The following is a 27,580-nucleotide window of genomic DNA, read 5'->3' on the forward strand; positions in this document are numbered from 1 at the left end:
ATACTTTTTTTCCTCTTTTTTTTGGTACAAGTTCACAGCATGTCACAAGCTATGAAAATTACACAGATGCGTTCTTCCCGGTTTATAGCACCACAATCTGTTCATACAATATCTTGTATGTGGGTCTCTGGCACAACATTTTTTCAGATGGTGCTCCACTGCCAAATACATGATGATTTGGGGTTTCCTTGACATGAAAAGGTTTGAGAACCACTCACCAGTGGTGGCATGCGTGAATGCATCAAGGCAGAGACAGAGACATTGACAGAACAATGCAAATTCTGTCCAATGCCGAAACACACAGAGAGAGCCAGGACAAAAATGAAGATGGACACAAAAAGGGAGAGACACAGGGTCAATAGGCCTATCTCACAGCCCCCTTTCCACGCCCACTTCCGGTAGATAGTGGTGTCATTTAACATTAGGCATTACCACTTTTTTTCTCTGGAGAATCTAAGTACATTTCCTAATGTTAAAATGTCAAAGACCGATAATAATATGAAGAAAACACAATGGTATAACAACTCAAATAAGTAGAATAAACCATACCTTTACAAAACGGTAGTTTGTGGCTTGTGAAAATACCTCTTTTAACATGGAAGCCTATGGACCGCAAAACAAATAACACCACTATCAACAAAAGGGGGCGTAAAAACGCTAAAGCGAGTAGAAATCTAGCCAATGCGGGTCCATTTGGCTCCGTTTGTACTCTCTTCAGAGTGCAATTATAACTAAGCATTTTACTGTGCAGTCACTCAGAGCGGAGGTGCTCAACACGCCACACTTGTGATTAATGTACGGCGTGCGGCCGATTTCTCTGTGGACATATTGTACCTCCCTTCAAGTTTGACACCTCATCCCCTCAAACACACCTCGGCTGGCCTCTGCCGCACCAGAGCCGTAATAGAAGAGATCTCTTTGATCTCGCCGCAAAGCAGTGTGCCATGGGCTATAGTTCCAAACATTGTAGAGTCACTGCCCATATTTCGCCGCAGGTTGAAAACCCACCTCTTCAGGAAACACTACCCTTCCTCTCTGCCTGACCTACTTGTTGTTAACTAGTTGTACGAACGCTTGGTTTCTATTGTTGTATTGTTTATTGGATCTTGTTTAGTCGATACACTTAATTGTTTTAGCTCATGCTCATTTGATTTAGCTATTTTGTCTCATCTGTTTAAGGAAATAGGTAGCTGATATATTGCACTTTTACCTTAGCGCTAGGTATACTCTTGGTTGCTTGTTTTTGCAGAAAATGCACTAAAGACTTCTGGTGATTAGTAGTTTTTGTTCCCTACCTATGTTGAATACACTTATTGTAAGTCGCTTTGGATAAAAGCGTCTGCTAAATGACTGTAATGTAATTGTAACTATCCCATTGTGATAGAATGAGCACTTCCGCATCTCATTATTACAATGTTAGTCAACACTAGTGTCGTCACTCATACTAGATCACGCTGTGCTGCACGTTGACAAGTTGTTCATTCTTTCCCCTGGCTTTTTACTTGTCGCAATGTCCTGATAGTCTAGATGGAGTGGGGGTCCACGCACATACAGTTGGAGGCCATCGATATTGTCCTTTTCTTTTTGCTGAGGTTTGCGTGATCTGCGCAAAAGGACAGTTAACCCATTTTGGGCGGGAACCCCTTTTGGTGTTTTAAACATTATGTTATAATTTAGCTATTGAAAAATAGCAGATCTACAAGCTCATAGCGCGCCACCGAGTGGCGCGCTACGAGCTTGTAGGTCTGCTATTTTTGAAAAATCGTGAAAATATTTATTTCAGAAAACTGGAGGATTTAGAAGGATTTTTTAAAATTGAGGTCAGGCCTAAATGGGTCAAATGATAAGGGACAATATATGTGGCACCCAACTGTAGGGTGGGTTTTTTAACGCCACCGCCATATTTTTCGTGCAAAACTAATGCTTGGAATGGATTCAGAATCATGAAAAACCCCTAGTTTGACACGTTATATGCTACTTAAAGCATTCCGAAATTTGGAAAATGTTGCCTTATATAGGTTGTTAATGGTATGGTGACATATATATGTCGATAACTGGCATTACGCTACTGAATTGGATGATGTATCATGCCAAAATATAAACTAGAGACATGTAGGAATACATGTAGGTGGTACCAAAATCTGTCTCGGCCCCTGGACTATTTTACATGTCACAGATTGCCAAGGAGGTCAGGCAGGACAACGACAAAGTTATGGTGTGTGTCTGGCGTTCTAAAGGTTATTAGAACAGCAAAATGGATGATTATGAACTGCACAGCTATACCAATGTACAGTGTTGTAGTGCTACTTTTAGAAGTGGGAGAGCGCCCCATAACACACGTGTGCCCACGCGCACAATCATTTGTGTGCACGTGCGCACAATTAAAACGGACATAATATGAAAACATTGTGACAGAGCACCTTAACCAATATGAAAACTTTACATTTACACGTGTGTTATGAATAGCATTAAAATGTGAATTACATCAATCAAGTACTAGTCTCGTGTTGCCAGACTGTTGCCTCTCGCAATTTTCAAATGCTTCCATCATACAGTCTGGAGCAACGGAAGCTCTATCATGAGTAAATGATAAAGAGGAAGTGGAGACTCCTCCCTACTTCTGCTTCGTCTTTATAGTTGCGCAAATCTATCCTAATATAAATAGCAATCACATAAGCATTGCTGCCCAGGCGGTGGCGTAACCGTCTGGGCACCCGACTGGTAATCCAGTCGCAGTGTGCCGCGGGTTCGACTCCCGAGCCCGACACGGCCTTTACTGCATGTCTTCCCCCATCTCTCTCCCGTTTCCTGTCAGCCTACTGTCTGTCCCTTCAAAAACCAATAAAAGGCGTAAGCCGCAAAAAATATCTAAAAAAATAAAAAAAATAAAAGCTTAGCCGAAATGGAAATAATTTTTTTTAAATGTAAAGATATTTTAAAATATATTTTTGTGAACGGAAATGGCAGCTTCCTTACTCTGATTTTGGGAGGTGTAGTTCCAGACTCTATATAGCATTCGGAGATTGTGGAATATAGTTGTCTGGCTACGCAAGACTAATCAAGTACCAACCACGGTACATCTGATCTGTCAATGTGTTTGTCACATCCATAGCCTATAATATGAGTTCATTGAAGGAAGTTTACATATTTTTGCTGCTGCTATGAATGTCATTCAATCACGCAGAGCATGTTGTCCGAGTGAATATCATAGAAGAGTGGAGATTATTATTATTTTTTTGCCAGAGCTAACGTTAAGCTAAGTTAAAGCAGCTGGACCCTGATGTGTGTGCACTGATGAGCGATAAGACAGAATGTATGTTTATTCTGCTGCTTTTATTTTCCATGGCAAGTAAACTGCTGCAGAATTAATTTATTGCTGATTGCTGAATGGGGTTTGACCAGAGCATATTTCATTTCACTAGGCTATCAGAAGCTCACAAGATCGTCAGTCAGATGAGGGGGATTAATCTTACAACTGTGTAAAAGCATTACACAGTTGTTGGCTTGGGCCATTCATTTTTCTCTCAACTTTTTTCATGAATAAAATCCACGGACACAAAGTTTAATTGTGCCTGACGAGCTTTAGATCCCATCTCCAATAGTTTATGAGAGATCCTATAGCCCGAAGGCGAAGGGACAGTCAGCTGAGTCAGCCGTTTTATTGGTTGTCCTTGGTTGTTAGGGCAGTGTCTCAACCAATCTGTGGACAGGCTTTGCCTCGCCTTGTCCGCTGCAGGTTTTGGTGATGTCCTGTTGTCTATCTGTTATGATGCAAAACTATGCTACATGAACACATTTATACAGTCACACGGACAGCAGTCTATGCCCTCTACCAACATATCCATCTAGGGACTTCTAGATGTAAGATTAGTTGATAGAACAGCAGTGAGAACAGCTGCAAAACATACATATGCCTACTGCTTTGAAAACCACCACACATTTACTGCCCGAGTACATTTGTCCTTACCTTTCAAGTAGTCACAGAATATTGATAAACACGGAGGTTCAAATGAGAGAGTTAAAACGGTGAACTCATAGGTCACCTTAGCTTTTAACCACTTCAACCATCATTTTAAACTTTAGCTGTTGAAAAATACCAGATATACAAGCTCATAGGAGCTTGTAGATCTGCTATTTTGGAAGAATCGTGGAAATGTGTGCAAATCTTTGAATATATATTCTTTCACAGCAAACGTTTTTAACTTGTATCTTTGCTTCTGGGGGTCCCGACCCCGGAACAACATATTTTCAGATGGGTGTCTGCGGCCAGATACATATAATTTCTGGGGTCCTTGACATGAAACGGTTTGAGAACCACTAACATAGAAACATTTAGAAGAGAATGTAGAATCTGGTCTCGGGTCTAAATGGGTTATAATGGCCGTATCTCGGTGACCATTGCTCTGATCAGCGCAATATAGGACTGGATTTAAAAATCTATTGTGTAAAATTGTCAATTCATCTTTTATTATTTATATTGTTTTTGTGTTTCTTCCTTCCTTTGCAGAGGAACTACGGAAACTGAGCTGGTCAGGCATCCCACGACAGGTTCGGCCAATCACATGGAAGCTTCTGTCGGTAAGTTGAAGAAGCATGCATGCACACACGCACGCACGCACAGGTGTTCCGATGCCACATGATGTGGACAATGGTTGTAGGACTGACTTGAAGTCAAGTCAGATTTTATTATAGCCCGATATCACAAATCATGTCCCAAAGTGTAAAATAAAAAAAACAAGCAATAATAAACGCAAGTGGGGCGGCAGTGGCTCGGGTAAAGTGGCTGCTTGGGAACTGAAATGTTCCCTGTTCGATCCCGGGCTCCGCCAGAGTTAGTAGTACTAGTTTATTTTTCGAATAAAATTGCACTCAAGTCGCCACAAATGGGACTCTAGACTCGACTCGGACTCGAGCTCAAGTATCGACGAAAAAATTATAAAAAATAATAAATAAAATAACAATTAAAAATAATCCAATCCCTTTCCTTTCCCCTCCTGCAGCGTTATTGCGCAAATGACCCACAGGCATGTCGATTGGCGAGGCGAGCACAAACTGATGCACGGTGGAGCCTTTCATCATAATATTTAAATATTAAAACGGCAAAACAAACATATGTGTGGCTCCACATCAGCTATAACGTCATTTAACTTAGCATTTGTTCAATATGTTGATACGATGATAGGATTGTCTGAGGGAACATTTTTGAAACATCTGGTGTGTTTCATGTGCGCTGCGGCTGCTGACCTCGTTAAACACTACGTAATTAATGTTCACTGCATTAACGTCAGGTTCCATATGTTGCCCACCATGCCCACGTAATGTTACAGTAGGCTACCTACAGGCTTATTTAGTTACAAAGATGCTTAGTTAATCGTTGTAGCCTATACTCCGTCGCGCGTCGTGCATCATTGATCATGTGTCCAAAATAACAGATCTGCAAGCTGTCAACACACCATGAAACGTATGTCTGTGTTTTGGGTAGCCGACGCATGTTACGTATTGAAACAACTAAAGAGTTAAGTCTTAAAAAGACAAAAGAGTGGCTGCACACACTGATAGCCAAAGAGCCGATTTATTTATTAGGATGCAGAGTAAAAACCAACGTTTCGGCAGTACAACTGCCTTCTTAGAAGGCAGTTTCGGCAGTACAACTGTACAGTATACAACAGTACAACTGTACAGTATACAACAGTACAACTGTACAGTATACAACAGTACAACTGTACAGTATACAACAGTACAACTGTACAGTATACAACAGTACAACTTTTCGGCAGTACAACTGCCTTCTTAGAAGGCAGTTGTACTGCCGAAACGTTGGTTTTTACTCTGCATCCTAATAAATAATCGTCTCTTTGGCTATCAGTGTGTGCAGCCACTCTTTTGTCTTTTTAAGACTTAACTCTTTAGATGTTTCTGCCGTGAGCTGGCACCACTACTAAGACTGGTGTGCGTTTAGCATCCTCCTGCACAGTACGCATTGAAACAAGCCATGGGTTTGAGAGGCTGATTGATGTACAGTATATACCAGATAATAGCCTAAGTTATTACTTGTTCACTTTTCGAACGGAGACACTACTTGGGCATAACTTCAGAGACATTTAGGCCATTTATGGAACCATGAGAACGTTGACACTGTAGCAGCCAACGTGAGTAGTACTAGTACATTGTGCCTTTCCTCCTGAAACTCGCTGTGGTGACTGTGAACAGCGGGGGAATGTCGGTGGTTGAGTGTTCTCGTTACACACAGCAGTGTGCACTGCAATTGTCATTGATTTGATATATTATAGATATAGACGCAAGGAGCCTAAATGAATGTTTGTTTGAAAGTATGTAGCTATACTATTCTGATAAAACTCTAGAGACTCTACTCGTGGCTAAAGACTCGAAACTCGACCCCCAAATAATCTAGACTCGACTCGGACTCGACCCCAAAGACTAGACTCGACTCGTACTCGAGCTCTTAGACTCGTGGGCATCTCTGTCACACACACACACACACACGCACACACGCACACACGCAGTGTCATGTTCTTTCTCCCAAATTCCGTCCTTGTGTGATTTATGGCAACCAGTAAAGTCTGTTGTTGGTGTGCATTCTTTCCCTCCTTTATACAACTTCAATAGGGAGAAAATGAATTGCGAAGCAGACATAATTTATTCATGAAGAGCGCTGTGTTTACTCATTAAGCCATTGTTGCGGTTTACAGCTCATAGTCTGCTGAGAGAAGAGCGCCACGGCTTTCTTATTAATTACCACACACACTAGCTAATGTGCAGCAGATAAAGCATCATTAATCCATTGAGACCTGGAACGCATCCATGTCACGTTAGCGTTTAACCACATTAACCATTAACCCATTTTGGGGCGGGAACCCCTTTTGGTGTTTTAAACATTGTTATAATTTAGCTATTGAAAAATAGCAGATCTACAAGCTCATAGCGCGCCACCGAGTGGCGCGCTATGAACTTGTAGGTCTGCTATTTTTGAAAAATCGTTAAAATGTGCCTCAAATCTTTCCGAAAATTGTCATGATTTAGAAAACTTTTTTTTTTAAATTTCGACGTCAGGCCTGAATGGGTTAAAGGAAGGTTTGTGCGTACAGTATGTGTGTGTGTGGTGTTTGGTCTGGGTGAAGTGGTTTGATTAACTTACTGTATGATTCAGCACTTTTGTAGGTTCAGAATTGAGTGTCAGTGGTCCACAGAGGTGTTTGAGGCCGCAAGGCAGGCAAGCTGTGTATGCGTGCGTGAATGAGTATGTTTTGATGGTAACTTCCTTAGTGCACAAGTCTGTGTGTGCGCACAAAACTTTTTCTAACAGTGCAGACGTTTGTGGCCTCAGGGTACTGGTGTGAGTGATGGCTGCTGGACTAGTGCTTCTGCACTGGGGAGGAGACGGCAGAGAGAGGAGGGGAGGGGGGGTGTAATAAGAGCGAGGCGGAGAGACAGAGAGAGGGAAGTCGAGCAAGAAAGAAGTGAAGGTCACTTGCCCTCAAAAAACTAAACTGCAAAGTATTGTTAATGTGTGCAGCAAAGTTGCAGGCATAGCCCTTAACCACTTCTGCCCTATTTTGCACAGTGTCACGCACAAGTAGTCATTGATATTATTATATATATTTATTGAATTAATGCATTCAATCAATGTGATATTATTGTGATTACTTTTTTTGATATTATTGTCCATGTTCTGTGTAATTATGATGATATTGCTGGCTGTACTACACATTTCTCCAAACCTTGAAGCTTCAATCCGTCAAAGAAAGAAAAGGCCAAGTTCACCATCTGTGAATCGTGAACCTGCTAATCAGTTGTCTGACAACTTGTGCAAAGTAACAAAGTGCATTTATTCAAGTACTGTACAATTTAGAGACTTGAACATTTGTGACTAAATTTGACTGAAGGACTGCCATTGGATTTTTTTGAATTTTCGTTTTTTCATGTCATGTGAAAGCAGGGAATCATAGCTTCAAATTGACATATTGGTTGTTCAGTTTGACCCACCAGTTTTGGAGATATGGCTTATAGAGTAATGTCTTGCAGAAAACAGCGAGTTGAGAAAACGGGCTTGAAAGGTTCACTTCTGTGGACTCTACATTATACCTAGCTACATGTTTGGGCATTTATTTCATATTTACATGTCGATTTCAGCTCTGACACTTATTTCAGACATGCTCTAGTATGTGAAGAGTCTGCCTGTGCTATTAACTCATTTTTAAAAGTTTTTATCCTCTGGTGAAAAGCTGTAATTTGCGCGATGGCAGTCTCTCAGTCAAATCTGGTCACATTTCCTCTCAGATCAGATGTAGTGGAGGATAAAGGCTCAGAACATTTTGACAGCTTTAGTTGACAATATTTGACAGCTTTAGTTATTATTATTATGCATTAGGGATGCACCAATGTATCGGTCAATATCGATATCGGCAAATATAAAACTAGCATTAACCGATGGCAGTAGCCGATATTTACCTATTGTTAATAAGCATACACTATGTTGGGTGTGTTGGTTATCTGCAGCCTACCAAGCTGTGGATTCTGAACATTTATTTATTTTATTGAAGATGTGTTTGTTTCCCTGGGAAAAATGGGGAAATAAAAACAAAATAAACATATATCGGTATCAGTATCGGCCATGGTGATTTATCCTAAGGCCGATTTCAGCGGAACGATTAGATGATGTGATTGTCCAAGCGCCTTTTTGATGCCGTCGTACATGCCGGAGTCAGCCACTGATTGGATGTTACTGCAAAGCTGTAGCTGTTGGCACAGCGGTGTGAGGCTTGCTGCAGCTTCCTCCTTGATGTCTTGAGGGCATGCAGGGTCTTGCCAGTCAGAGTGCATTTGTAGTTGGTAAGGTCGATACGTGGCTTCGAACCAGTCTTTGGACCTTCTCAGCCTTCTGCCAAAGACCGCCAGGGCCGTGCTGTGAATGTTGTCCCGTAAGCCAAAGCCACCCACGTACTGCTGGGCAGAGCAGCATTAGGGGAGGTGGGGGAGGGGTTACTCTCTAGGGCAGTGCTTCTCAAGCGTTTTAGCCTGTGACCCAAAAGATCCCTTTATCCCTGTTAATGTTATAGTAAATGCGACCTTCTGTCACAGTTAAGCCCATATATGGAGATCTCTGATGCCATCAATATTGGCCAGCAACTCTACATCTGACCTCACACCTCAGATCTCCATATATGTCAGAACCTGTTCTGACATCCCATATGTTGATCCTTCCCCATCCTTCCTTCCTCTTCGATGTCTCCCTTTTGACTTACACCTGTCCATTCAAACTCTAGACGGGCCTGCCCCGAAGTTATTAATGCAGCGGTACCCGGCAGGCGGCGAAAACTACAGTTCTCAACAGGCCCGGAAATGAAGGCCCGGCCCTACCTGGGCCCTCATCAAACGAGAAAAAACAAAAAGAGAATGTCCCCGCTACCACCCTTAGATCTCCATATACTGCATGGAGCTGACCTGTTCTGACATTCCATATGTTGATCTGGCCTCATCAAGCCCTGTACGCTCAAGACATGCTCCTTATATGGCCAGTAAGTTCTCAACAGAACAGGCCCATCCTGTCCATTCAAACTCTAGACAGAGTAGACCCAGCAGTCTGCCTTCAACGATGCGGATGCGTGCACGCGACCTCGCCCTTTTCGCCCTCAGGCGTCTTACTGGTAATAATAACTAGAAAAGCAGTTCCTGTGGAAACAAGACAATCCCCTGATCCAGTCCAGGTTTGAATACGTTGTTATAGAAACGCTATATGCGTTGTTATGGCAACCACAGATAGTGTGAACCTAGAAAGATGTGACGCCTCATGCAAAAACTTAAAAATGTGCAAAAAGAAAAATATAAGCACAAATAACCTGAATAAAGCTGAACATGTTGAAGTTGAACTAGATTTCTGGCACAATATGTGGAAGTAATTAGATGCCAAAAAATAGACTTAAAATAACTATTGTGTGCTCGGCACTGCTCGCTGAAGCTAGCCCACCATTAAAAACACAATGTAGGAAACGTATAGTGAACCATGAAAATGTCGCCGCGACCCACAAATGGGTTCCGACCCATTGTTTGGGAAACACTGGTTCGGGGGGACTCTAGGGCGCAGAGGAAGGCAGCAGCTTTGGTTGGATGTTTTGCTGCTATCCACACGAGGGCAACCTTTTGGTTGCAGAGTCTATGGGATTTTTATGTTTGCTTGAGGCACAGAAAAAGTACAAAAACCATGGCACTCCATCTCTAAGTGCAAAAGGGAAAACCCCAATGCACTCCGCTGTCATGTTGTTTCTAAACTTCCATAATGGCATAGTTCAACAAAGTTTTATTCTTGCCTAATGCGCACGCACGCGCACGCACACCTGAAAGCTCTGTGCCACAAATTAAGATGATACTGTCACAGACAAAGATGTTGACTGAAATCCAATGTTGTTTATTTCTCAGGTTGTAGCGACGGAACAACATCGGCCTGTCGCCTCTAGCTTAAAGAAACACAGGGAAAAGTGACAAATGGGTTCTTAACATTTTGACAGCCAGCATAATAAAATGTCACTCACGCTGGAGGTTGATGCATCTTCAACATTTAATTCAGTTATTTTGTATTCCGGCGAGCCGCCCTGCGTCTGAAGCGGTTGAGAAATGGCAGAGTTACCGTGTGGGGGTCCCCAGGGGGTCCCTATACTGTACTGTACTGTCACACTCAAAATCATCATATATAATATACACAGTTAATATGTGTGTGTGTGTGTGTGTGTTAGGTTGCACAACAGTGACACCTGGTGATGAAAACCAAACATATTTTCATGCTCGGACACAGCCAGCCAGGGACCCAGGGACACAGCCAGCCAGAGACACACAAAGCTCCCTATAGGAGTGGTTGCACCTTTCCAACACAACAGACTAGAAGAGAAAAAAAATCACACCCGTGTGAAGTGAGGGGCGCTAATATATTAAAGTCTATCTCATGTTGATTAGGTGATGTAATGGTGATTTAAAACAAACAGACAATATGACGTAAATGACACATTATGACGTAAATTTCCCATTCATTGTCAATGCGTTTACAACACAAACATTGAACTAAAGACAAACATTAAACCTGTGTATAGGAGGGGCTGGTGCCCCTCAAAAAAACCCACAACAGACTAGACTAGAGTGACATACATTAGGATTTTGTGATATGGCATAAGTGGTATATAAAAATATAAAGATCGGATCGGGAAAGATCGGTATGTCTCAAAATCAAATGATCGGAATCGGATCGGGCGCAAAAAAGATTCGTGATTATAGATCGGGACATCCCTAGTGATGACCCCTGATCACGATACAAACAATAGTTAGAAAAATGTTTTTTTGTCAGGTGAATATATATTTTCTACACTGGGGAAACGCATTTCCCTGGTGTGTCTCCTGCGCCAGACTTTAATTTGGGCATTTCTTTTGAAGTTTCAGCTTCAAACGGCAGAATCTTAGTTTCTGAACCAATCAGAGCGTCGCATCACTCCAGGCTATGGGACGGAAGTCCGCTCATGCATGACTACCAAGGGGCCAGTGAGGCTATTCAACGTTGAAGCTCTGGGCCCTAGTGGTAGGAGGAGGGACAACAGGCGGACCCGTGGATTCATGACCGGGAAACCCCGTGCAGCTGGGCTTTAACATTGAGCGCTCGGTTGCACTTCCGCATTTGACCACCAACATTTGGTGGTCAAATGCGGAAGTAGACGTTCTGAGACGGTACTTCCGGCAGTCTTCCGGGTGCTTAAAAACGCCACTGAGCAACTTCCACTGACATGAATAGCTGGGGGGGGCGGAGCTTCCCGCCAGTTCAGTCTCTATCCTTTTATATACTCTATGATGACTACATGCAGTGTCGTTTGTAAACAAAGTGACAGAGAGACAGCAGCAAAGCCAGGGGATTTATTTATAACCTATATACATATTTTATTATTTAGCGTGATGATTAAGTTTAAAACGAGTAATACACTGTCTGGATGTCATCTTGAATGAGATTAGTTTGTAATCAAAAGCACCTGTGTTTGGAGGACGACGCAGCAATGGGAATCAAAACGGATTTTTGGCATCCATTGTCAGCATATGCCCATATAATGATATGGTCTAAAAGTGTGAAACACCTTTAAGCACTTAAGCCCTCTATAATTAGTCATATGAGAAATGACTAAAGATTGTCTCTACATTTGCCCCCAGAATAGGACTGCAGGGTCAATGTGGTGAAGACCTTCCATAGGAGTGTACTGGGGATGGCGAGGGCTCTCGTCCTCCACTGAAGTATCCAATCACACCTGGCTCAAATCCTTTTTCTGCAGAACAAATCCACAGGGGGAATAGATGAGGAGAACCTCTGAAAATATATTCTCTCTCTCTCTCTCTCTCTCTCTCTCTCTCTCTCGCACACGCACACAGACTCCCCCAAGTCGAACGCTGTATTCCATAAACCTGGCCGTCACCTAATAAAGCTTCACTCCAGTAGCGTCCCCCATGCCCTTGTGCTGCTCACCAGGCGTGCTGCAACATATTTGATGTTCATCCCTGCTGGGCTGGGCCAGCGTTGTCCCCCTTCCCCTCCCCTCCTCTCCTCCTCCACCCCCTCCTTCTCCTCCCCAACAACAGAGGAAAAGGAGCTTCCCCCTCCGGGCAGCGCGGATGATGCGTGCTAAGTAGAGTAGTCGGCAAATTACTCAACCCCCGGCCCACAGTAGTCGAGTCAAAGTACTCCAGGGCAAAGACACAGGGAAAATAGAAAGACCTTCAAGTGCACGTGTTGCACCATGACCCGTTGTAAGCTTGTAGATCTGCTATTTGGAAATACGTAGGGCTTAAGTGGTTAATTCTTAATGTAAGTTTCTAGAAATGTGGTCAAAAGTACAATGCCATTTACATTTAGTGGAATAAAGTATATATATATATATATATACTCAAGTAAAGCACAGATACTCTACGTATGTGATTTTTTTTGTTAAAAAAAAAGTCTCTCCAGCTCTTTGTTGGTAGGTGACAACATTTATTTATCAGCTTCATTTCCGTAGTTCCAGTTGCAATTTTGTCTTCTCATTTCTTTGTGTCATCACTTCCAATTTCACTAGTTTCATCTGTATTTTCTGTTTAATAAAGAGCTGCAGAGACTCCTGTCCTGTTACTGAACAATACAGAACAACTCCATAGTAACGAGGACTATCAGAATATAGAGCTATTTAACATTTACTTTAACCAAAGGAAATTAAAACGTTTTTCACGCTTTTAGACCATATCCGTGGTTATCATATGGGCATACCTAACAATGGATGCCAAAAAAATTGACAATCACTTCCTGAAAACGAAAACGTGCTGCGTGACGACGTGTCGAGGCCCACATCAATAAAATCCAATGCAAATGAAGCTCATCAGTTTGATTCCCATGCTTCATTGTCCTCCTCCACAGCTGTTTTGATTAAAGAACTACTCTCCTATATGTATATAGGTCGTCCCCTGGCTTTGCCCCACGTCTCTCTGTCACTTTGTTTACAAACACAACTGCACGTGCAGGAAGTCACAGACTTTGAGACCCCATAGCCTGGAGGGATGCAACACTCTGATTAGTTCAGAAACTTCAGAGCCAGAGTTTCAAGCTGAAACTTCAAAATAAAATGCCCACCATTTCCGTTTCCCTACACCTTTAAATCACTCATCTTTTAAGTGTAGTACTTCCTTAACTGCCCACCACTGCTGCTAACGCTCCTCCTTGCGTTCATATCGACCTACTTGCTCCCGCTAGGGACATTTGCTTTCAGCTCAAGTGTCTTGCTCAAGGACACTTCGACCACTCATATTCGACACATTGCTGGCCAGCTGGCCTGGAATGGTATCTGGGACAACTGGGGACTGCCGCGGTTCCCCAGGCAGGCTCTCTCACCATTTAGCTACGCAGCCCCAACAGTGTGCAGTGCTGACTGCACACAGCTGTCTGCCTCATTAGTAGATATTGCATAATATAAGTTAATAATATAAGTTAACCACATGAGTCATGAACCCTAGCATCCATATTCTGGCCAAGTAAAAAAAAAAAAAAGAAGCTCTACAAGCACGTGAGCTTGTAGATGGACAATTTTCGGGTGAAGAGATTTGGTGTTGAGTGTAAAAAGGAGTATGCCATCGATAGACCCCTGGGCCTGGGGTACTCTAGTCAGTTAAGTATATTTAGGTCGAAAAATGGGTGAGGGCCTGGAGGGTCAGAGAGAAGTTATTACCGGTACCTTCATTGAAAAACGCACGCACACGCGCACGTGCGAACGCACACACACACACACACACACACACACACACACACACACACACACACACACGTTCCAATCCCCACCCTCCACGGAAACAATAATTTTGTCGGAGCGTAACACCATTCGTATTTAATTTATTTTAAAGAGCACACCGCTTCCGAGCCTGAAGGGAAAAAAGGGGGACGGGGGGGGTCTTGAAAAATAAAGAAATGGAAGTATTTTCCTTTCCCCTCTGTGAATGAGCATGTGCCCGTGGCACTATGTACATTCACTAATGGAGTGTGGCGGTTAAATGTTCACTTGTGAGGGAGAAAGGAGAAAACTAACTGGCTGTGGAGTATTGATGGGTCTAGCAGTGGATCCCAAACTTTTGGATGTCAAGTACCACCAAATTGATAGGCTATACATCAGACCGCTGACCCGTATTTGATTACATTTATTTTCAAGGATCCCCATGTGATAAGATTTAGTTATAACCAAGGTTTCTATTATTCTTCTATTCCTTTGGCTGACCAACTTGACCAGTTTAGATTCATTGTTTTTGGACTAGGTTTTGGACTAGTTAACTAAAATATTACAAAAATGATATTACCCATGATACAGAATTTCTGTGTTGCTCTAAAATCATATAAAATATTTATTTTTCTCTGCTTGCCAGAGTAGACATTTTCAGCCTGGAATTAGATTGTATTGAATAATATCACTAATGAAATCAGTGCCAACCACTGCTTTGCACTGTAGCCAATTTTGAGGGCGTGAAACAAGGAGAGAAAACGGACAAGACAAAAACAAACAAACAAACAACACAAGTCCCTCCAAAGTGAAGTATCACTTTCACATGGTGGGTTTTCTGGGAGACCAGGGGCATGTTGGCACTGCCAGCCTTAGGAGCAGTGATGGATGAGGATGCCAAGAGGTAATGGAAGAAAAGTTAATAGAAGGAATGTGATTCCTGTGCTACACTCATTGTCTGACTCGAGGTGCGTGTGCTGTCTGTGTACAATTGTACACCAGCATGCATTGGACATTTTGTGCCTGAGCTCAAATTCATGCACGTGTGTCTCCGTCTGTGTGCAATATATGTGTGTGCACTAGGGCATTCACTTCTAGTCATTTTTACTAGTTGACTAGTTGCCTAGTTTACTAGTCGACTAATCGACTAGTTGTTTAACTACCTTTTATGTAAAAAAAAAAAAAAGTTTATTTTTTATTTTTTGGAAATAAATATTTGTACATTGAAAAACTGTGTACATGGTGACTATAACTATAATCTACCTGATCTTGAGGCCTACAAAATCGGGGGAAAAAAATAAACTTTTTTTAAAATTTTTATCAACTAGTCAACTAGTACCAACAAGGTCGACTAGTGGATTTACTAGTCGACTAGTAAACTAGTCGACTAGTTGCTTAATGCCCTAGTGTGCACGTGTGCGCACTCAGACATGACATCGAATGGGTTTCGACCACCACTCTTACAGTATCGAGCAGCATTGATCAAAGAGGTTGAGCTCCCATGGAGGTGTCGAGTGGAAGTACAACGCAGTAGGAGCTTGTTGAAATCCCAGGGAGGGGGAATAGTAGTAGGAGAATGCAGGAGGAGCTGTCAAAATCCCACGGAGGTGAAGAGTCGAAAGAGAATGCAGGAGAAGCTCATATTCAGTCAGATAGATATGACAGGGTTCCCAATGCTGCCCTGCAAAGTCTGGCACAGGGCATAGTATGGGGAATTAAAAAAAATACAATTCCTGGCTCTTCAAATGTGACCCAGCCTGGCCGAGGGGGCTCTTTCCCTGTCGGTGCAGGGCAGAAAAAACAAGAAAAATAATTTATTTCCAAAGATGTCAAATGCTTGTTTATCCGTCAGTACTAAAATCAGTAATAATGTGTCAAATGTGTGTTGAATGTCAAATGTGTGTAAATGTCACAAATAGCAACTTAAGTTGATCCTCTAAGTGGTAACATACTTACATTTCCTGGCAAGTTTGTATTTATCAGCTGCTTGTGGTAAAATCCATGCTCAGTACTCATAAGCATTACAACATTAGGAGACGTGGAGGGGAGACAGTTGGAAAGCTAAGGAGGAGACGTGTGGGGGAGACAGATAGTTTGAAAAGCTAAGAAGGAGACGTGTGTAGGGGAGACTGACAGTTGGAATGCTGAGTAAGGAAACGTTTAGAAGAGATAGATAATTTCTTGCAGTGCTACAGTTCAGTATTTAACTGAATGGATGCTGCTTTCATTCTGCACACGCAGCATTTATTTTACATGAGCCCATGGACACCTGGCAGATGTGCCCGTCTGTGATTTATTTTGACGTATTTTCGACGAAACACTTGGCCTCAACATTCTGAGACTCCACGGGGAACATGTGATTCAAGGAACACGTCAATGTTTCAGCTGACATATGGCTACACTGTCCTTTGATTACAGGACGAGGTTTAACTGCTAGAGTAAAGACGCATCACTTTAGTTTGTCAGAACTCAGGCTAGTGAGCAACAATTCCATTTAAGCTCTTCAAATGGATTCCCCGCTGCACCCTCCTCACCCTCCGCCTCTTTCTGAGGACAGATCGGTCTTTGGCAGAGCCATGAGGGATGAGATCCACGCAAACTGATTAGTAGAGGATGGAGGAGCCACAGGCAGGTCACACCAATGCTTTCTTTTGTCCTGCCTCTCACTTTTATCCTTTTCATTTGGGTTTCTTTCCTTTTCAATAGATTAGCCTACAAAAAATCAGCCTCTTGGATATAGTCGTGTGTGGTGTGTGTGTGTGTGTGTGTACGCGAGTAGCGCACACTTTCAGGGTTACCTGCATAATACTGTATTATATAATATCGCAGAGCAAGTCAGCCGGCCTCATGGCAGGGGGTATTTATTAATTAAATTGTTTATTATTGCTGTGTTTGTATTGCTGTTTGTATTGCTGTGTTTGGGCCCGATAATCTGGATAGAACTCTGTAGTGTGCGATGCCTTCAGATTATCTACTAAGATTATCCTGTAGCGGGTGATGCTACCTGATTTCAAATTTGTTTGCAATCGTTACAAATCTTGTAGTGCAAGGCCACCCTAAATCAAGCACACACACTTTTAAGTCCTTGTATGTCTGAAGATGTCATCGGAAGTTGAATAACTTGAGCGGATGCAATATTTATAACTCCTGGTGGCGCTATAATAGGCCAATGTGAAAAGGGTGCCATTTCTTCTTACACCTTGGTTGGCAATTGGATGATTTGAGGCATGCTGTTCCAAATATGTGTTTTGCAAAAATCCACCTATAACAGGCCAATGTGAGGCCTCAGCCTAAAGAAAGATTTCACGTAAATTTCACGCTGCATTCATGATTTGAGGCTTTTTGGGCCAATCCTGCAAACTTTGTAAGCCAATGTTAGCCAATTAGGATGGAATGTGAAATATCGGACAGATCCGTCCTGAACACATGACTATAGAGATAGCGATTTGCAGGATTTTTGGACAGAATCTGGAGGAGTACAATTACAATTTACAATTTAGGCATTTAGCAGACACTCTTAATCCAGAGCGACTTACATTAGGCAGGAACAAAAGTATGGGAATACATCACATATATAAAAAGCATTTATCAAGAAACATGCGTAAGCTAAGAACGTAACTAGAACATATCTATATAATGACACTATACATATTAACTATACATATATACTATACTATGCTATACATATGTAGGCTACTATGATGGGCTATGACTATATACAATGCAATTATTGTGCTGTCTACATGACATGCTATAAGTCTGTTTCAAATGCTATCTAAGTCTAAAAAGTAATATCTCCTGGTGGCGCTATAACAGGCCGTTCTGGAAAATTTGGGGCAGAGGTTCAGCGTTGGCATCCAGGGAGTGTGTGTGCAAAGTTTGGCATCGACCGGGTTAACTGCCGGAGATAAGCTGGTAACGGACGGACGGACACACACACATGGACTCGCACACAGACGGAGTGCAAAACATACTCTCTCCCCATGCCTTCGGCCTGGTGGAGACAATAATGATGATCATAATACTAATAATACTGTAGTAGAGCATTTCTTATGCACCCCCTCGCTCTCTCTCTCTCACAACACGCACGCACATAGACACACACACTGCATAATACTGTATCATATATTTTCTTTTCAATTTGACCGCCTTGGCGCCCTCTGGTGGCGCCCATTTTGAAAACATGTGTTATATCATACTAGTAGATCAATCTATTCACCTCATTCATCTCTTTCCTCCTCTCCATTTGTTTCTCTTTAGTTTCCCATTTCCCCAGCAGGCTGTCTTGTTTGTTCACTCTAGCTCACTGTATGGAGACATTGTGCGTTTGTCCTATAGCACAGTAATGCAGTTACACTGTGTGTGACCCCCACTAAGCTGTCCATTAACCTTCACCATGGCTAACTTTAACCTCATGTCCTTTTGCTATGAAGAGTGTCTCCACCTCGGCAAAGGTTCTACTGAAGTACATGCGAGAGAGGGAGAAAGGGAGGCGACATTGTATTGTGATTATGTCACTCCATTGCCGCTCCATCTCGGTCCGTTCGGCCCTGCCGGTAACAGCCACGGCGCTGCCAGGAGAAGGGGCGGCATTCGCTCTGAAACTAAGAATATATATTCAAAGATTTGCGCCACATTTTCACGATTTTTCAAAGGCTAAAGTTTAAACTAATGCTTAAAAACACCAAAAGGGGTTCCCGTCCAGAATGGGTTAAACAAATGACCATGAAACCACCCACACATCTAATGTCATCACTTTCCTATTGTCTAAATCTGTTATTCCAAAATGGTGTGCCATAAGACAATTCCAGGCGTGCATTGGGATTTTGTGACGGTTATACGAACAAGGTATTACGTTTTAATCATCAACATTTCGTGCACAATATTATCCCAATACAGAGGCACATTTTGAGTGCACCGGCATAGGAAGTTAAACAAGAAAAGCAAACTACTAGAAGCTCACAACGCATCGAATGTAACTCACTCTGAGCATGTAGATTGGCTAATTTCAAATACAGGTGTGCTAATTTCAAATACAGGTTTGACCTGGCCGTGCGGTGTGCAGCCTCGGACACAACGGCTGAAAAGCACTGATCTAAATAGAACAGAACGTGAAGCATGACAATATGCTACCCTAACCCTAAAATCGTTAAATTGGCATTTTTTTTGATATTCGAAAAAGGTTTCCTGGCGTGTTTTGGAGAAGAAGATGAGTATTTTTCACTGTGAACGCTGTCATTTCTTTTGGAACAATGCCCCATTGATTGTTTGGGGCAGCAGCGTCTGTCAGTGGTTGAGTAGTGTTTTGTTGAGTCATTTACTTGGTGAATGCCTTTGTGTGGTGGGAGACCTGCATTTTAAGGGTCTTTGGTTTCAGCTTGTCTTGCTCTGTCTTGCATAAGCCTGAATGTGCAAACAAAAAAGCAGTGATGGAGGGAGTACTCCCGTGTTTTACTTGAGTAAAAGTATCAATGCCCTATTGTAGAAATAGTCTTTCATGTACAAGTCCGGTATGTGTGCACTGCATTTTATGATGAGAAATAACTTGTCACTTATACTTGGTCTGTCAAACCAAACTTGTGTGAGATGGTCCGGACTCAGGTGCCTGTGTGTCAGTATGTCTCTTGAGACATACAGTTTTCAAACGATTTCCATAACAGTCCAGTAACATCAGCCGTCACGATTAGAACTTTATAGTTGACCATTAATTGTCATACAAATAATTGCGATTAACAATTTTATAACTGAGATGTTTGTGTGTGTGTGTGTGTGTGTGTGTGTGTGTGTGTGTGTGTGTGTGTGTGTGTGTTTTTTTCAGGGTTACCTACCGGCCAACGCAGAGCGCAGAGAGAGCGTCCTACAGAGGAAAAGGCAGGAGTATTTTGGCTTCATCGAGCAGTACTACGACTCACGGAACGACGAGCATCACCAAGACACATATAGACAGGTAACGGCATCACCTCACCCACTGTGTGTGTGTGTGTGTGTGGGGGGGGGGGGGTGTCATTGGTGCACATGGGGCTTGTTTTGATGATGTCGTCGTAAAGACACTCACACAAACACGTGTTCTACTTCCGTGTTTTTTTATTATTATTATTATGGTCTGAAGCATTGTTATTTGATGATATTTAGCGTTCATCAACTCACCCCCCAAACGAATAATCGATTTTAAGTGTGTGTTTAATAAAGTACATTTTCCAGTGTGTGGCAGTATGAGCGCATTGATTATGCATATTTCCATTTCCATCATGAACCAGACCTAATTCTATCCAATCCAGTTTGGGCATTATGTTCCTGTATTCATCGTTGTGTACATCTGTCTTGTATATCTGTGTGTGCTCGTGCTTGTGTGCACATGTGTATGTGTGCTGTCGGTATGTCCTTGTGTGTGTGTGTGTCGTTGTGTGTGTGTCGTGGTGTGTGTGTGTGTGTCGGTGTGTGTGTGTGTGTGTGTGGGTGTCGGTGTGTGTGTGTCGGTGTATGTGTGCGTCGGTGTGTCTGACACACGTCTCTCCCATACTGGCTGTCAGATCCACATAGACATTCCTAGGATGAGTCCCGAGAGTTTGGTGCTGCAGCCAAATGTGACAGAGGTAAGAATCGGAGCAGACCGGGCTGGAATGCAGCTGTACTACACACACACACACAGGGCCTGCGCTGCATCTACGTCCGCTTGCCTTCCAGTCAAAGTGTCCGTCCATCTGTCCATCTGCTTGTCTGCGGGGTTGAGGCTCTGAATCCGTGGCCGGTCAACAAAGAAGGCAGAGGGCTTTAAGTGGCTGAATTCACATAGACGTGGACAGACACGCCTTTCCGGTTCTGAGCCTCAAAATCCACCGACGTCTGTCTCCGATCAAACACCACATCCACTAACTCTTTCTCTCCCCACTTTTCACTTTGTGATTTGCAGATCTGTGCTCACCCGCTCTATGCTTCTGTTTGTCTCTCTCTCTCTCTCTCTCTCTCTCTCTCTTTCTCTGTCTGTCTCTCTCTCTGCAGATTCACATTGACATACCGAGAACTAATCCCCTTATCCCCCTCTTTCAACAAGCTTCTGTCCAGGAGGTGAGATTTCATTTGAACCACACACACACGCACGCACGCACGTGAGCGCACGCACACGCACACGCACACAGGGCGGGTTATCAGGTAGATAGGTGCCCACCACCACAGTACAATTCTTATTGCCAATCTATCTCTGAAGAGTAGCACAAAAGGAACCACACAGGTACCTTTGGTTCCATGTATACACTCTTTGGAGTTGACTTGCATAGGACCCCCTCTAAAAGGAGATTCTGCATCTCAAGGGGCTATCCTCTCCATAACTTATGACCAAAGTCTGAACTTAAAACTAAGGATTTTACCGCGGTGTTTCCTCTGTCCATGACATGGCTCTTTGCACGGTGAGATGGAAATAGGGCCCGTTTCTGAGCCATTCCCCCAAAAGCGAGTGTTATTTTAACTCTGAAAGTGTAATACACGTACCCATAAGGGCTTTTGGTTTTTATATTGCAATAAGGCGATTAACCACTTGAACCCCAGCATCCATATTCTGGGGGCAAAATGTGCCAAATAATAGCCATTATACAAGCGCCACTCGAGCTTGTCGAGCTATTTTCAAAGAGATTTGACATGGACAGAAAGAAAAAAGCCCAAAGCCAACTCAGGTTCACTTAGTCTAGATAGTTTAAAGGGATAGTTCAGATTTTTTTAACTTAAGTTGTATGAAATACTTGCCATTAATATAGTGGTTGCAACTGTATTAATTGATTGCCTGAGTCCTGTGGTGGGAGTTCTGCTCTGGTTTTGGTGAAATATCAAGTAGTTCCGGTCATTTTGTGGGGGGCACTGGGGGCCACGCAGTAAAAGTAAATTAATCCACAAAACTAACGTCATTTGTATTGTTGACCTATTTCTAAAATATTAGTGCAACTTCCGTTCTTTTTTTTACCCCTCTATCACACAGAACTATGTTTTTTGTGTCCATATCACTACACCCAAAAAATAGTTCCATGTGATAGAGGGGTCAAAGTTGAACGAAAGTCGCGCTAATATTTTAGAAATAGGTCAACAATACAAATTACGTTCGTTTTGTGGATTCATTTACTTTTACTGCGTGGCCCCAGTGCCCCCCACAAAATGACCGGAACTACTTGATATTGACCAAAACCAGAGCAGAACTCCCACCACAGGACTCGGGCAATCAATTAATACAGTTGCAACCACTATATTAATGGCAAGTATTTCATACAACTTAAGTTCAAAAAATCTGAACTATCCCTTTAAGTGGTTTTGAAATCCTGTTATTCCTTTACTTTTACACATTGCTTTACTACAAATGAATACATCATTGATCATAATAATCAATCAATAGTCACAAACCGCACATGTGTGATGTTTCTTATCACTATTACACTTCAAAGTGTTAATTTAACTGAAAATCAATCAGTTACATTTACATTGTACATTGTACTATACTGTAGTAGTACTTATTAATGAGCGTTTTGCATAATGTATGTGGATTCTGATTTGTTGCCCAGAAGAATTTAGGCGTGTTTCTGTGTTAGTCATTATTGACATGCAGGGAAACCCCTGCGCTGTTGCATTCTGCATGCACTGGCACACATGCTACTGTACATCTGCTACTGTACGCTGTGCATGCATGTACTCATTACACAGACATGGAAGCATAAATGCCGGCTTATATTTTTGCATGGCTGACGCTCTCACAACTTTCTCTCAAAGGGGTTTGTTTCTCTTTAATGAATTAGTCACTGCAGTTCAACTAAAGCGTGTGCAGTGGAATATGGGGCACGCTTAAAGCTGCAATCTGTCCGATGTATGTCCTTCCTCACATTCAAACCTGTGAGACCCATAGAGTATATAAAAGGATAGAGACTGAACTGGCGCGAAGCTCCGCCCCCCAGCTATTCATGTCAGTGGAAGTTGCTCAGTGGCGTTTTGAAGCACCCGGAAGACTGCCGGAAGTACCGTCTCAGAACGTCTACTTCCGCATTTGACCACCAAATTTTGGTGGTCAAATGCGGAAGTGCAACCGAGCGCTCAATGTTAAAGCCCAGCTGCACGGGGTTTCCCGGTCATGAATCCACGGGTCCGCCTGTAGTCCCTCCTCCTACCACTAGGGAGGAGAGCTTCAACGTTGAATAGCCTCACTGGCCCCTTGGTGAGACCTCATGTCTACACAGGGGCCACATTTCTTAATGGAAGAGTAGGTAGACCACCTCCCTACTCCTAAGAATGAATGAGTGAGTGAGTGAATTAATTAATGGATGAATGAATTAACTAGATAAAGTGCCCCTCGGGGCACAGGTCTCCACCATGGCAGGTCAGGTTGTGGCCTCCTGGTGGCGCTATAATAGGCCAATGTGAAAAGGGTGCCATTTCTTCTTACGCCTTGGATGGCAATTGGATGATTTGAGGCATTTTGTTCCAAAAATGTGTTTTGCTAAAATCCACCTGTTGGTGGCGCTATAACAGTAGTAGGAAAGTCTGTGAAAGATTTCACGTAAATTGCACGCTTTTTGTTCAAAACGGGCCAATCCTGCAAACTTTGAAAGCCAATGTTAGCCAATTAGGACAGAATCTGGAGGAGTAATATCAAAAAATGTTTTTTTTCAAAAGTCGGCCTCCTGGTGGCGTTGTAACAGGCCGTTCTGGAAAATTTGGGGTAGAGATTCATCGTTGGCATCCAGTGAGTGTGGATGGCATCAAAATTTGGCATCGACCGGGTTAACGGTGCCGGAGATTAGCTGTACACACACACACACACACACACACACACACACACACACACACACACACACACACACACACACACACACACACACACACACACACACACACACGTGTCGATACACAAAGGATGACAATAAAGAAGTGCAAGACATGCTTTTGCGCTGCCATGGATAGAAGCATCAGCCCTGCAAAAAAAAAAAAAAAAAAAAAATGGAAACATTTTATATAATATAATAAATACAGACATAGCACTTGAAATTGCACTCTATTAACCCATTTAGACCTGAGGACGCATCTGTGTCATATTATAGCTTTTAACCCATTTTGGGCGGGAACCCCTTTTGGTGTTTTAACTAAGCATTATGTTATACTTTAGCTATTGAAAAATAGCAGATCTACAAGCTCATAGCGCGCCACCGAGTGGCGCGCTATGAACTTGTAGGTCTGCTATTTTTGGAAAATCGTAAAAATGCGGCACAAATCTTTGAATATATATTCTTTCAGAGCGAACGTTTTTTTTATTTCGACGTCAGGCCTGAATGGGTTAAATAAAGTGCTGAGGTGTGCTGCCCTGCCGTTTCCTCTGCAGGGTTAAGTGACTCCCCGGACAGGGCTTTAGTTTGCCAAGTACTGCGATTAAGTCAGATCCACGCCACGGTACTGGGGTTAAGTTAAGTGTTTTTGGGAGGTCCTGTGGCACTGCCGACGGACAGGCAACTCAAACCCAACACCTACTGCAGCGGAGGTCTAATGAGCTGGCTGGAAGCTACAGTAGGACTATATATGCACATATACTCATATGTGCACACTCGCAGCCGATCTGCGCGCGCACACACACACACACACACACACACACACACACACACACACACACACACACACACACACACACACACACACACACACACACACTCTCTCTCTCCCCTTGTCTATCCAGGGTGTCTCTGCCCCTGTCGGTCCTATAAGGACATGAGTAATGAGATTGCACAGCCGAGGGGAGTAGAGAAAAGAGTTGCACTGAAGTACAATTACCAGACAGACCCTGGCCTTTGTTCCACCGCTCTTCCTTGTACTTTATTACTCAAGCATGAAGCAGTTTTATTAAGCTTTATTTTTTATTTTTGAGGGGCTCCTATATACAGGTTTAAGGTTTGTTTTTCCTTAGACAAACATTGACAATTGATAGATTTTTTTTATCTACCCTTGTGAGCTTGTAGATTGGTAGATATTTATCTACCTTTTTTTATATTGGTAGATAAAAAGCTAGTTGTGTTTGTAGTTAAAGGACCACTTCACCACTTTTCAACATCTCTTCATATAATTGGTCCTCACTAATGTTCATGATAAAACACCACCATTTTTTCCTACTCAGTCTGTGTCTCATAGGAGGGCTTTGGGCAGTTCGGACACCCGTCCACCAGTGACATCATCATTAGGCAGAATTTTCTTTAAACAAGATTTGTTTTAAAATATATTTAGATTTTTATTATCGTGAGAACGATGGCTTCAACTTTTGCATTGCAACTTTTCAGGAAAAGACAGCCTGCCGTTTCTATTAGCTTGGATTCACCATCGATGATGTCACTGGTGGACGGGTTTCTGAACTGCCCACAGCCTTCCTATGAGACACAGACTGAGTAGGGAAAAATGGTGGTATTTTATCATGAACATTAGTTAGGACCAATTATAGGAAGAGAAGTTGAAAAGTGGTAAAGTGGTCCTTTAAAAACTAATTTCCTCCCTAACTATTTTCTATCCTCCTTGGCGAATGAAAGCCACTGCCATCCTCTGAAAACATTCCATGCATCCCATAATAATATGCAGCTCTAGCTCAACAGCCTCTGGCAGACAAAAACAAATCAGCATTTTTTTAATGTTTATTTAATGTTCATTTTGACAGGTTAGATGAGGTTTTTGACGAGTTGGTAAAAAGTGTACTTAGATGAACCCGAATGAATGAATTCTTTACGTCTCCATTTTAAATTTCAAGGGAATTTATATGCACCTTATTCCAAATACCGCAGAAGCAAATAAACATACTCACATTTGAGAGAGAGAGAGAGAGACAGAGAGAGAGAGAGTCCACAATATATTTAATGGTTTGGCATTGACAAAATAAATACCGGTAGACAGGTTTCAAGAAGTTTAATTAATTGCATAAAACTAGAACCTGTCATCAGTCCAACAGTAGAATATCGAAAGAAAAATAATCTGTACATTCAACATTGCGACTAAACACTATAGGATGGCAGGTCAATATGTTGATGAACCTTCTCCATAGTTTATCATCAGGCCGTATTGGGGAAAGTTTCAATCACGCAAGAACAGTCTCCACGAGTTTTACAGGAAGCATTGTATTCAACATTTGATTTTAATAAAGGTACACACAGCATCCTATGTGGTGGACAGGAAGAGAGAGAGAAAGAGAGATGGACTTCAGTCAGAATAACATGACTTATAAGACGACACCTTCGTGTATTTGTAATGGTTGATATAGTGTATCGAGGGATTTTTGCGCCCATGTGATCTGGGTCAAACATGAGTTTTCACTCATTTACCCTAGTGCAGACGGCACTGGCAGCAGCACGTACCAAGTGGAGAGTAAGAGAGAGAAACACAGATGCGGTTCTTCTGTGGCATGCACTCACTTCTGGCATCGAAATCGAAATTAAAAAAAAAGTCTTCTGAAAGAATATATATATTCAAAGATTTGTGCCACATTTTCACGATTAAAAAAAAAATAGCAGACCTACAAGCTCGTAGCGCGCCACTCGGTGGTGCGCTACGAGCTTGTAGATCTGCTGTCGAGATTCAAGATGCAATATGCTTTGTCACTGGTACAAGCAGCGGAATGTTGTTGGGCCTTGTCCCGCAGATTGTGCAACATACATAACATTATAACAGAAACTCATTTAAATACATATACTGTATAATATAATAACAATAATCTAAATCACTGGTTTTCAACCAGTGGTCTGGGGACCATCAGTGGTCCTTCAGGGGATTCCAGGTGGTCCCCAGCTAAATTATGGAAAGTTGGTAACCAAATGGACCCTTCTAGATCTTTAACTCTTGAGACTGTAAAATTAAACCAAATGGACCCTTCCGGGTCTACACATTTAGAGAATGAAAAATAATTGTTATTTTGATCGTTTGCCTGTTAACTCTCCTGATGGTACTACCATCAATACAGCATGGAATTGGGGACCAAATCGTATCAAACGATGACAAAATATTCTTTAGTTTTGGGTCTGAGAGGCTAAATCTCATCAAATGGTGGTCCATGGCTCAAATGCCAAGTAAATAATGGGCATTGATATGAAAAAAGGTTGAAAAACCATTTCTATTTTATTTTTATTTAGCAACTAATATTCATTCAACAAAGACAGTCAAAAGAAAAAAGATTCACTCTGAAAACAATGCAAAGATGGAAAGGTGGATTCTGGTCTTTTTCTGCTTTCTCCCAGATGGAATGGAAGGTCATTAACCCATTTTGGGCGGGTTAGCATTATGGTGTTAGCATTATGTTATGCTTTAGCTATTGAAAAATAGCA

The 27,580-nt window shown here is 42.3% G+C and overlaps 1 protein-coding gene across 1 annotated transcript in view; it reads left to right on the forward strand.

Moving 5' to 3' along the window:
* tbc1d22a (TBC1 domain family, member 22a) overlaps positions 1 to 27,580 on the forward strand; it is a 131,219-nt gene that overhangs the window by 38,132 nt on the left and 65,507 nt on the right. The window contains exons 6-9 of the mRNA XM_079494193.1: positions 4,508 to 4,578; positions 20,089 to 20,217; positions 20,801 to 20,863; positions 21,270 to 21,335. Coding sequence (XP_079350319.1) covers positions 4,508 to 4,578; positions 20,089 to 20,217; positions 20,801 to 20,863; positions 21,270 to 21,335 — 329 coding nt within the window. The remainder of the gene's footprint in view (positions 1 to 4,507; positions 4,579 to 20,088; positions 20,218 to 20,800; positions 20,864 to 21,269; positions 21,336 to 27,580) is intronic.

This window comes from Electrona antarctica, assembly GCF_951216825.1.
Source record: "Electrona antarctica genome assembly, chromosome: 23".
NCBI classification, from domain to species: Eukaryota; Metazoa; Chordata; class Actinopteri; order Myctophiformes; family Myctophidae; genus Electrona; species Electrona antarctica.